At 37.8% G+C, this 12,370-nt stretch overlaps 1 protein-coding gene across 4 annotated transcripts in view; it reads left to right on the top strand.

The window, feature by feature from the left end:
* Positions 1-10,352, top strand: part of LOC121086712 (programmed cell death 6 interacting protein) — a 32,622-nt gene extending 22,270 nt beyond the window's left edge. For 2 of the 4 annotated variants that reach the window (XM_040590813.1, XM_040590815.1), the window contains exons 10-18: positions 153-330; positions 692-803; positions 1,633-1,802; positions 2,544-2,792; positions 4,155-4,289; positions 5,176-5,270; positions 8,218-8,347; positions 8,721-8,932; positions 9,692-10,352. In XM_040590813.1, the coding sequence (XP_040446747.1) occupies positions 153-330; positions 692-803; positions 1,633-1,802; positions 2,544-2,792; positions 4,155-4,289; positions 5,176-5,270; positions 8,218-8,347; positions 8,721-8,932; positions 9,692-9,860 (1,450 nt within the window). In that variant the 3' untranslated portion in view covers positions 9,861-10,352. Of the gene's footprint in view, positions 1-152; positions 331-691; positions 804-1,632; positions 1,803-2,543; positions 2,793-4,154; positions 4,290-5,175; positions 5,271-8,217; positions 8,351-8,720; positions 8,933-9,691 lie in introns of all 4 variants that reach the window. The other 2 variants (XM_040590811.1, XM_040590814.1) reach the window with 1 other exon arrangement.
* The last annotated feature ends 2,018 nt before the right edge of the window (positions 10,353-12,370 follow it).

A 12,370-nucleotide genomic window follows, 5' to 3' on the forward strand; every position in this document is an offset into this window, starting at 1 on the left:
GAGAGGTATAAGCTAGGAATAAGTTTAGAGTTCTCAGTTTTGTTTCCATTGTAATTGACAGTGTGGTTGTTTGGATAGCAGTGTTATTTACAGGATAAAGCTATGAGATAAAACTACAAACAAGTTGCTATTTAACATGTTGACTTTTTCAGTGTTTTGGCTTCCCTCAATCTTCCTGCTGCTATTGAAGATGTGTCTGGTGATACTGTTCCTCAGTCTATTTTGAACAAGTCTAAGTCTGTGATTGAACAGGGAGGAATTCAGACTGTTGATCAGCTGATCAAAGATCTGCCTGAACTGCTACAAAGGAACAAAGAAATTTTAGATGAAGTAAGCTTTGCAACTGTTGACACTAAAACATTCTTAAAAAGCACCACCGCTGAACTTTTAAAATGGCAATAGAAAATGTGTGCAATTATCCAAAACATCTATAACTTCAACAGCACTTCAAAAAGTGTTTAGTCCGTACAATTGTATGTAGATGTTTCCTTACAATACTTCGTTTTTAAAACTGTTTGGAGGAGGGGAAGTATTCTACAGAAATTTGGGTGATGTGTGCCTGTTTTCTTATTTGCCAAATTAAATTAATAAAGGGATGTATAAGCATTCATTATATTTTCTACACTAGCTGTATATTTTGTAACTTTCGTGTTTAGGACGGTTTAATGTATGTATCATTTTACTTTTGTAGTCACTAAGATTATTAGACGAAGAAGAAACTACAGACAATGACCTGCGAACAAAATTCAAAGAACGCTGGCAGAGAACACCATCCAATGAACTCTATAAGCCTCTAAGGGCAGGTAAATGTCATGTTTCATGGTTTTGATTCTGTGGATGCTCTAAAAATGTCCATTCTCATCGTCAAGCTTAAAATAATTTTCAGTGCTCTGATATTATCTTTAAATATATAGAAATTTCAGTATAGGAGATGTTATGCTGAAATATCCTTATTGCAGTCTGCACCATTATTTGGAGTTGAGTGATGATGTGATAGCAGAGAGTTTGTTACTGCTTTTGCACCCCTGGAGTGCACGTGCATCCTAAATTTTCAGGAAGCATATGTAATGAAAAATGGTTGCCCTCAGAAGAATCTGGTTGCAGTTAACTTTTAAAATAATTTAGTGTATTTTTCGTTGGGTTTGGTGGTTGTTGTGTGGTTTGTGTTGGGTTTGTTTGTGGTTTTTTTTGTTATTTCCCATCAAGGTGTTTTTTTTTTCCTCTTTAGTGTTTTGGGTTTTTTCCCCCAGTAATTAGTCAAATTGCTTCGTGTCATTGCTATAGCATGTTTTCTGAGCACTTAATATGTACTGTTTTGAAGCTAACAAGGGACTGATACCACTGCCTTAGTTTGGCAAAGTTACAGGGGTTTAAATCTGGGGGGTAGCTGAAACCAGTGTTCATTCATAGTTTTGTATGCCTCTCTGGAGAATTATCATAGCTTCCTAGTTTATGCACGATTTAAAATGTAACTTAGAAGTAAGTTTTATTTATATGTTAATAACTTTGTAATGTGCAGGCTCGTAATGTGTTAAGACTTGCTGAAAAATATCAAAACTGCTTTGGTGCAAGACTTGGATAAGACCAAGTTTTGAAATAATGTAAACAAGCTTTTTTTCCTCCCACCACCAGAGGGAACCAATTACCATAATATTTTGAATAAAGCTGTGCAAGCAGATGGGCAAGTTAAAGAGCGCTACCAGTCTCACCGGGATACGATTGCACTTCTGTGTAAGCCAGAATCAGAACTCAATGCAGCCATTCCTTCTGCCAACCCAGCAAAAACATTACAAGGAAATGAGGTAAAGCATTGAAATATTTTTCTGGTTTGAATAGAAGAGGCGAACTTACATGAATTGGTGTGGAAGCTAATTGCTGGCTGCTCTTGTATCTGTCACAACTGATACAGGTAGTAACTAACATTTGGAAAAGAAGTGTATTTTAAACAAAAAGGCAACTTAAGTGTATTTTATTACACTTAGTGTGAGCAAGATCTATTGCCATGGACAGCAAGGCTGGTTGACTTTATAAAAGGAGTAATCCTTGATGAGTATTTTTGTTATGTAGGGTGCTGGGGTGTAGTGCTCAGGTCTTGGGGCGATCAGGTAATGTAAAAGACGTGGCCCAGTATTTTAAATATTTCCACTTCCTTTCCGAGAAGGTCATGGCTTATCTACAGCCATGTAATTACTTTTTTCATAGGAGTGATTTGAAGGTAGTGTTTTTGACTGCTATTTTTAGAATATACTATTGGAAGGTATCTGATCAGGTTTTTCTTAAAAAAAGTAGATTTAAAAATCTTTGTAGTAATTCAGTGTTGTTAGCGGAAGGAAATCTTTAGAGGAGAACATAGTTTGAGAAATTCTTGAAGATCTTTGTTTTGTTGCATTTTGTTATGCTTTGTCTTTTTAAACACATTTATAAACAAATACTCATACAGTAGTGTTCCCAGCATCAGTGAGGAGTGATGAAAAAAGTAATAGGGTATACTTTTGCAGTAATTCCTCTAAACATGCTCACTTCTGACTATTTTTATTGCCTAGGTTGTTAATGTCTTAAAAACTTTGCTGGCCAATCTGGATGAAGTTAAGAAGGATAGAGAACAACTGGAAAATGACCTGAAATCTGTAAACTTTGACATGACAAGCAAATTCCTGACTGCACTTGCACAGGATGGTGCTATAAATGAAGAGTCCATCTCTATGGCTGAGCTGGAGAGAATCTATGGAAGTTACACACAGAAAGTGCAAGAGTCTCTAAAAAAGCAGGAAGAACTTCTGAAAAACATTCAGGTACAATACCCTTATGCCTTCTTCCTTCCTCGTAAACTAAGGGGCAATGATTACTTCTCCAGTGCTTTCAAAATGTCACTTTGCTTTCTACTCTGTTTTGCTTGATAATCTGTTGTAGGCCAGTTGATACACCTTTACTCCTCTGATCACTGAAAAATACAGAGGTGTTTTTTGTGTTCACTGGAAAGAAAATGTGACTTGTCAGAAGACCCTCCCAGAGCTCCAGTGTAAATTCTCTTGGACCTTTTCTTGGCCCAATTCTGCAGATGGCTTTGCCCTTGAAGGAGGCTGAACTGGTGTGTTAAAAAGCTTTTGGGTTTATTTTGATTTTTCCCCTCATCCTATCTTAGTATTCTAGTAAAACAGGAGACCCATCGTTACAGTCTACTAGAAGACGTTTTGGGTCTCTGAAGTCCATTTTGGTTTATCTTAATTTCTGTTTATAACATGCTTGACTTCTAGCATGTGCAAAGCTCATCAAAGTAAAAATTTATGATAATTTCCCATTTTATAAATCTATTTATAAATTCAGCCTTGTCAGTAACACTAAAGACAGGTACCTGAAACATCTGGCAAAGTCTTAGTGCTTGGACAAGTGACAGTAGTGACGCGAGTATGGTTGTGCCTATTTGTGCATGAGATGACTAGCAACTTCTGACTACATCTTGGCTTGCAAGAATAAGGGGCTTTTCCAAAAGGGAAAAAATGGTTTCTAAATGACAGTGTGGCCAGTGTTTATCAAGGATTTTGTATTCAGTTGTTTTTTGACAATAGTATACTTCAAAATCTTGATGGATATTCCTTTGATATTTGAATGTCCCGGAGTTCAAGTTTGGCTGCTTCTGCAAATGGAGTAGTCTTTTTTTTTTTTTTTTTAATTTTTTTTTTAAGATTGCTTGTTTTGTTTTTTCCCCAAAGAAATGAGATGATCCTTCTGTAAATTTTCCACTTCCCTGTTCTCTTAATAGCTTGCCAATGTCAACCAAATTTGATGTAGTACTTCTTAAAAATACTAACTTTCAGTGTGGTTTTACGAATATCAATGGAGAGTAGTACAGGAGAGAGCCTAATTAGTATAGTGTCTGGAGGAGAGTCTGCAGTATGAGCTTGAGAATTAGCTGAAGGCAGCAACAGAATAGGTAATTAGCTGATACCTACTGCCAGGGCGTTAATGTAAGTATAGTTCTGAAATAGCCACTGCACTTGGCAGATGGCAAGTGTTGGGTAGTAGAGTGTGTCAATGGAAGGTGGGGAAAGGCAGGTATTGGGAAAAGGGGGTAGAAGCAATAAGAGGAAAAAAAACCCAAACATATAGAACTAGCTTGTGTTATTTTCACTGCTTATTTTTTCCCTTCTTTTAAGAATGCACATCAGGATTTTTCAAAGATGAAACAATCAAACAATGAATCCAACTTAAGGGAAGAAGTTTTGAAGAGCTTAGCTGTAGCAAATGATAACTTCGTGGAACTTGTAGCCAATTTGAAAGAAGGCACAAAGGTACGGTAATGCTTAAGGGTTTGGAATGACAGTATTTACACAATGATATGTGAATAAAATCGTAATGAAATTTGCAGACATGCTAGATGAGAGGCGCATTTTTGAGGATTTTACTGCTGAAGTGAGGTTGCTTGAGTTTTGAAGGTTTTGACAGCTGTGAAATGCTTCTTTGTTCTTACCTGAAAAGTAAGTTTTTCTGAGCATTGCTTGATATAAAATAGGAAAAGTTATTAATTACAGCTGAGTGACTGGTGCTGAAGTATCCAGATGAGCCAGTTTATCCGAGGAATTCTTTGGTCTGTTCTCCCATGATATTTAATCATCTTATCAAATTTGTGTTTTATATACTGCTCTTGCATACGTGAGGAAACATGAAGAGGGCTTTATTCACCTTGCTTGGTTTGATCTGGGCTTCTGGAAAGTGCCTTTCTGCTTCTGTACTAAGTGCTTTGTGGTGGTTTATTGATAGCTCACTAGAGGAAGAAAGAAAATAAAACTCTGAAATGTCTATACAAATGGAATATGTGGAAGTGACTGAAGGCAGTAAAATCAAAAGGAAAAAATACCCTTCAAAGAAGATAGTTATCACCAGAAGTAATCTAGTTTTGTTCTGGTTTTAATATGTTCTAGCTGTCTTAAACTAGTCTTACATTTAGACACATACAAATATATTAATAAAACCCCACAAAATTGTATGGTATTACAAGGATTGACAACAGCTGACTAATACTTACTTTTGAAAAGCACTAGCAAATTTAACTGCAATGGCGTGTTCTGGGCACTGTTGTAATATGATGCCTATAACTGGAATAATACATAGAAATATGCTAGCATAGAGTCTGAAAGTATTGACTGAGCGTATTATGTATTTTTTTTCCTTAACTAGTTTTACAATGAGCTGACAGAAATCCTGCTGAAATTCCAAAACAAATGCAGTGACATTGTTTTTGCTCGCAAGACTGAAAGAGATGAACTACTCAAGTAAGATTTTGATTTTTTTATTTAAGCATTGTGGGAAGGGTGAAGTATTTATCAGAAATTCATCTTTGGGGACATGTTTATTATGGTACTTGATGAAATGAGAAAGGGAGGATAGGTATGTAAAGACTGTCACCTCTTCTTTGCCTTAATGCTAACCCCACTTTCCCCTCCCCTGAAAAACTAGGAAAGTGGTAGGAGAAATAAATGGAGACATCTACTTTGAAGTATGCTGTTCCTATGTATATTTCAGCATTAATTTGTTTCATCTTACCATGATTTCACTCTCTCTTTTTGGCATGTATTTGATAATTATTTTATTATTTGAGGAACTTATGATTTCTTCACCTTGCTCCTGCTGTCATTTCAGTTTGAGAAATGAGACAAATACTTGAGCATATGATTGCCTTCCATGTGCGTTGTGTGGTGGTGGGAAAAACACTGGTGTTCCACCTCTTTTCTGTAGTCTGATCTGGTCTGATATTTTATCACTGTTTAGATATGTGGGCTGCCTGCATTGCAGGGGAGAGGCAGATTTTGTCTGCGTGTGAAGGAAAGTGCCTAATGATGTTGTTGACCTCCACATGTGATAAGGCTAGTACAGTGTGCTTCAGCCCTGATTTTTAGGCTCTCCTTTCAAGAAGTAAGCATAACTGAAAAGGTTTGCCTTTTAGCAAAGCACATAGCCTGTTATAAAACGGGCTAGTTGTTACTGAATTTTCAGTTGGTGAAACTGCAGTTGTTCTGTGTATGTACCATGCCATGAATAGGATGCTCAGCCCTCCCCCAAACTTCATTTTTTCTAACTTCATCCTTTGTAGAACTGTTCTTTTTCAGTTGGGCATTGTACTTGTAAATTAATTCTTAGTGACTATATACAACCCCTTTTACCTTTCTTCTACTTCATGCAATTTGGAAGCTGTAGGCTGCCTAACCAAGGCATAGGCCTGACTCTCTCACATCTCCAGTATGTTGATGTTCCCTGTTGAAGCTGTAGGTTTAGTGTTGATATAACCTGCCATGCTTGCTTTTACTGCCTCATGTGTTAACTGTTCACTCCCGTGAAACCCTGTCAAGGTTAGGGGCAATGATCAGATTTGGGATATTGGCAAAATGTATTTCTGTGTGCCCAACCCACAGTTTGAGTAAGTAAAATGTGTGTTTTGCCCATTCACCCCTGCTCCCAGCTACAATAAAAATACTGCCTGTGGGCTGCATCTTCACTTAGTGAAAATAAATTTGTTTAGGTGGTGTCTCATTTAGAACTAGAGATAAATCCCTGCCCCTCCCCCCCCCCCCAGTAAATGCCCATTGGAGAGGATCAGTTGTAACAGTGTTTAAGGCTTCACATTTAAAGTGTTTGGTCACTTCGTGGTCAAAATATACTTCACTCCGAATGGCACCACTGCTCTGTAAGTCTTTGCAGTCAGATTTTAAGTCTTTGCAGTATGATTTTTAAGAAAATTGTTATTTCCATCCCTTAAGTCAGGGGTCCTCAAACTTTTTAACCAGGGGGCCGGCGCGCGGATGAAGTGGCAGGCAGTCATCTGCGGCTGCTTGGTTTCCCCCCCCAACCCCGGGCGGGAGGGTTCTGTAAATACTGGGGGGGCCGGATTGAGGACCCTGGGGGGCTGTATCCAGCCCGTGGGCTGTAGTTTGAGGACCCCTGCCTTAAGTAATCTCCTAAGATGTTAAGTTTTGGTTTTGTTAGTTTCAGTATAATACAGTGTTGAATAGTTACTCTGCTTTCTGCAGGAAATAGGTTGAGATACACATATGCATATGTAACAGAGCATGAAGGCAGTATTTTCATCTTTTTCTCCATCATTCCTTTTTACTGCAGGGGTGACTGTGCAGACAGTTTTCTTAGAGTTTTTGTTTCAGTCTTGTTTCTGCGAAGTTTCTGCAGAGGTTGCTAATTTTGTGATCCTTTGGAGCTCACCTTTTGTGTGCTATGTAATAGGAGCCTGTAGCTTGTTGCTAACTAGACAGACTGTGTACCTCTGTCAGTCTCTCCTGTATTCTGTTTTAGAAAGCCAGGTATCGAGTTCTAACTGTTACATGCTGTTTACGTATCATTTTTATGCAGAACTGTCTCAAATTTTAAATGCTTCCTGAAGTCTCTCTGAAAAATCTGCCCAGTCTCAAATACTGAATCATTGCATTGAGAACTGCGCTACATTCCTCTCAATATGTAACTTAGAACTGCTTCCTTGGAGTTTTCATGACAAGCTGACTGTAAAATTGTTATTTAATGGCAGCTTCTAGTGCAACATGACACCAAAGCCTCCTTGTATCTTATCAAAGTAAGATACTGAAATACCTTACCAAGAGTAATTCCAACGCTAGAGGTAACTGAGTAGAGAACTTGAAAGCTTATGAATGGCTAAGCTATTCAGATTTTTTGCCAGGGTTTTTGTTGATATTTATGTTGACTGTGATATAAATATTGCAGACTATCTAGCAGACTTCTTTTTTAAACAGTATTATCTAATTTAGGGCAATCTATAAGCAATTCAACATTGCTTTTCTTCTATTATTGAGCATCTCTTTACATGTCAAAGTTCACTGAAAATTACTGAAATTTACTTTTATCCTTTTCCATAGCCTTGAGGTTTCCTTAGGTTCTCAGGAGAGCTTTCGAATTGCTAAATGTTCTGACTATTCTATAATTTCTGATCCCAAAGCTTTTGGCTAATTCAGTGATCTGTACACAGTATTGAGTTGGAACATGAAGACATTACTAGACAATAAATGTAAGCAGTTAATCAGAGGGTTGGCTAGAGGATTGTTTCTGTGGAAGTGATTTGGACTCCAAATTTAGTTTGAGCTAGCTCAGTGATTGTGCTTTAAATACTAGATTTACTCTGTTTTATCTTTTTAGCTTAGCTTGCTGAAGTGTGTAACAAAAATTCTTAAAGCTGTGTGTCTGCTTGTTTGTTTTTTATAGAGATTTACAGCAAAGCATTGCTAGGGAACCCAGTGCTCCCTCTATTCCTCTGCCTGCGTATCAGACCACATCAGCTGGAGGAAGTAAGCCTGCTGCATCGTCAACTCCTACTCCAGCACCCAGAACCATGGTGGTAAATATAAGCTATGGATTTGATGGGTTGAAAATAGCAGGTCCATACTTTGGAACTCCAAACTGATACGTAATTTGTGTATATCACTCCTTAATATATTAGTGTATTTGGAAATGTGTTGAAGTGAAATAAAGGGCAAAGTCTAGAGACTTCGCGGAGAGGTGTATTAGGTACTATTGGTGTTCGTAATTTATAGATTTGAAATGGAAAGCTTACTGCTTTTTTAGATGGTTCACAGTATTATCTATATGAACTAAATACAGAATATCTGTTTGAAATGCAAATAAAAATCAACTAATCATATAACCACAGCTTTTGATTCCAAGACTTCCAGAAAGAATCTGCAGCTTAATTCACTTTCTCTTGTTAGGGGACTAAACCACAGCCACCAGCACGGCCACCGCCACCGGTGATTTCTGCAGCAAGCAGTTCCTCTTCTGCATCAGCACCCTCTGGAACAGCTGCAGCTCCTGCTGCTGCTCCTGGTCCTACTCCTACTCCAGGAGCCAGTGCACCTGCAGCAGGTGCTGCACCTACACAGGCACAGGGGCCTCCTTACCCAACTTATCCAGGTTTCCCAGGGTAAGCTATGGGAGTACTGAAGCAGTTGTTTGTTATCCTGTTAGGTAAAAGCAGTTGTTTGCATGTGACACTTCAAAATCAGTTATTGTTGCAATTGAAGATGTGTTTAGTATTTGAAGCAAGATGATTTTATTATGTAATTCTAATTGGAATAATTTGCTGGATACCATTTGTGGGAGGGTTCATTTTAAGTTTTTGTACTTCGGCTTTTTTTTGAAGAAGGGAGATAGAACTGCAGTTCCTTAACTGTGATTTGCCAGCCCTTGCATAATCAGTTGGTGTTGTTTATCTCAAAAGTGTTGGCATATCTCATTTCTCAAATCTTGGTATCTTGCTAAAGATGATGAAAAATCAGAAGAAAATTCCAGTTGAGTAGTGTGCTTTCTTCTGATGCTTTTTTCCATCTTTCTGGAGTCATCACGAGGAGTTGAAGGCAGTTGCTCTCTCCTCCAGTAGCAGGCTCAGCAAATGTTAAAATACATGCAATGATGTTAAACATAAGAGAATCAATTTAGATTAGTTCTGCTTCCAGCAAGTTGCTTTTACTTCACCTTCTGTCTGCGTTTTTGTTCCATGCATTATAAGGTTTTTTCATGTTTGATGCTTGAAAGTTACTACACTTTTTGCTGCAAGAAAAGGAAAGCAAAGCATTTGTGGTGATTGCATGTCTTTTTGTATCTACTAATGAGTTATTTGCAAAGTAACATCATCAGTGTTTTGCAGCTAAATATGCTTTTTTTTCTCCCCCACCCCACACAGGTATTGCCCTATGCCGATGCCAATGGGCTATAACTCATACATGTATGGTCAGTATAGTCTGCCGTATGCACCTGCACCTATGTATCAAAACCCTGGACAAGCACCATATCCGGCACCTCAACAACCTGGATATCCTTTTCCTCAACAGCCTTACTACTCTCAGCAATAATGTATCTGCAAAGAAGCTCTGCTTGTTAAAATTTGGGAGAAATTGGCAATAAGCATACTAAAACTTTTAGCTTCAGTTAATGTACCATACTGAACTGTACGCAGTCTATAACTCCTGTTTATTGTTAGCTGCTCAGAAATGTCTAGATGAGTTTTTTGATTACACTAAACACTTTGAAAGATCTGCTGCAGTGATTTAGACCGTAGACTAATGCCAGAATTAGTCTAATTCAGTGGTCTGAAACTGTACACTACATGTTGGCTAGACCAAAACATTGTTTGCAAAAATCCTTTAAGTAACAGATAGGTTCAGATGGGAAAAATGAAGCAGTGCGTGCACTGGGTGTGATATATTCTACGGAACCATATAGCATTTCCTTCTATACTGTATTGGTTTGTATTTTTTGAGTTTAGTTAAAATACGCTATTTTGTCTAATAATCAAGGCCTTGTAAATCGTCAGTAAAAAATAAATTACTTAAGAATGGTTTAAACACTTGGTATTCTCCTTAACATAAAAATATTTTGTGTGTCTGTAGATTCTTTCATTTGTCTCTTGACTTGCATAACATAAAGATACCTTCTCAAGTGTTTAGCCTTACAATTGAATTTCCACCTCAACCATTTAAATGCTGGTAGATGAGATCTTTTAGGTAGAATTTTCCTATAACTTTGAAGTGTATTGGACTAAAATATATACATTACAGTTCTAAAAGAATAGTTACATCTCCAGAATACTACTTAAAAGAAGGGAGATCAGGGTCCCTCTTACAGGACCAGTGGCTGGTTGGTTTAACCCATGTTTTCCAAAGAAATGTTGATCAGAATTGTGTTACAGCTCAAAATAAGGCAACTATTGATAGCTGGAACTCTTCAGATTGATTTTTTTTCAAGGAAAAAAGTCATCATTTAAAAACAATGTATTCCCTCAGGGAGCTTGTTATCAGTGGAGAAATTTTTTTTGGGGGGGAAGGAAATATTATCTTGTAAATTAAAGGACATTGAATGTTTATTTTTGGATCCATCTTCTCAAGGGTTTAGTAACCTTACACTGCATTTTGCAGTAGATCAGGAAGTATATAAGTTTGTAGTTAATGGCTTCTACCAAATATTTGCTAACCATATTTCAGTCTTTTTTTCTTCCCTCCCCCTGCCACCCCCACACTTTTCTAGGCAGAGACTGTCCATTCCTTTAGCCCTCGACATGAGCTACTTGTTTCTGTGGGACCATTAAGTTTCCTGAGTACTTCATACAAAATGTTCTGGCCTTACAGAAAAGTTGTCACAATAGCTATGTTAAATGTTACTGCTTTGTTTTTCTATTTAAGTGCCTGATTAAAATATCGAGGTATATTTTAATGTAGGGGTTTAGAGGGTGCCAGCTATAGCATCTGGGTGGAAACCTCACTGGAACTTGAAATACTTTTCTTTGTAAGGAAAGCAGCATGCGTATCCATATGAGCTCCTTCCTTTCTCTCTCAAGTTGTTCTTGCTATGTGATCACTCTGTTTATTTTGTGAAGACTACTTGTCTTTAGTACTCCCTGACCCCATGGAAAATGCGAATCACAAGGTAAAAATAAGCATCCCTCGTAGAACATGAGTATCTTAATTCTAAAGAAATGTATTAACCCTGTAGAAGCTTGGTGATGTGGGGGAGCAGGATGAAGTAAGGGAATACAGCACTGTAGATAAAACTGTGCCCAAGGACAGGTGCTTCGCATTTCTATATAAACATTGCTGAATGGGGTGGCACAGGAACCTCTCCAATTTTTTTCCCTGGATGAGAATACATGAAGCAAGTGAGGACAATGAGAAAAAGCTAGGAAGGTGACTGGAACCAACAGTCAGAACCTGCTTTTACTCCTAACTGCAAAACCAGTAGTTTTCACTGTGTCAATGTGAGCAAGTGCAAGCCTAATACAACCTTTTAGGTTCTAAATTTCTAGTACGATAATGGCCTGTTTTCAGTTTGCACATTAGACACATTTGAGCTATAATTTGAGTGTAAGTTTGTTTCTAGTGCCTCAATTTATAAAACTTACTTTAATGCTGTATAAAAAATGTAACTTGGTTCGGCATAAAGATTCCTAGAACTGAAATTTCTTATGGAGTCGCTGTTAGAACATTTTTTCCAGTTGTGTTACTGCTTGCTTTAGTCTGTTGTTATTTGATTATGTATAGAATTCTATGCATTATGTTCAGCTTTCAAGATTTTTTTTGTCTCCCCTCCCTGCCCCCCCCCCCCCCCCCCCCCTTGTTTTTAAAGAGAACAGAAAAATCCAGGGACATGTATGTGTCTGCTTCTAAGCATGCAGCTGTTATGACTTTGGTTGAAATGTTATCTTGTTCTTCTATAGTTTATTAAAAAAAAATCAGTTAGAAAACCTGATTTCCTGGTTTTTCTCTTGAGTCCTTTGGTTTCAGACAAGTGTTATTTTGGAAAGGATGGACATGAATTATGGGCCCCCAGGTAAGTTTGTGGTGTGGTGAAGGCACTCGGCGTATCTGCT

This window comes from Falco naumanni, chromosome 4 (assembly GCF_017639655.2).
Source record: "Falco naumanni isolate bFalNau1 chromosome 4, bFalNau1.pat, whole genome shotgun sequence".
NCBI lineage: Eukaryota > Metazoa > Chordata > Aves > Falconiformes > Falconidae > Falco > Falco naumanni.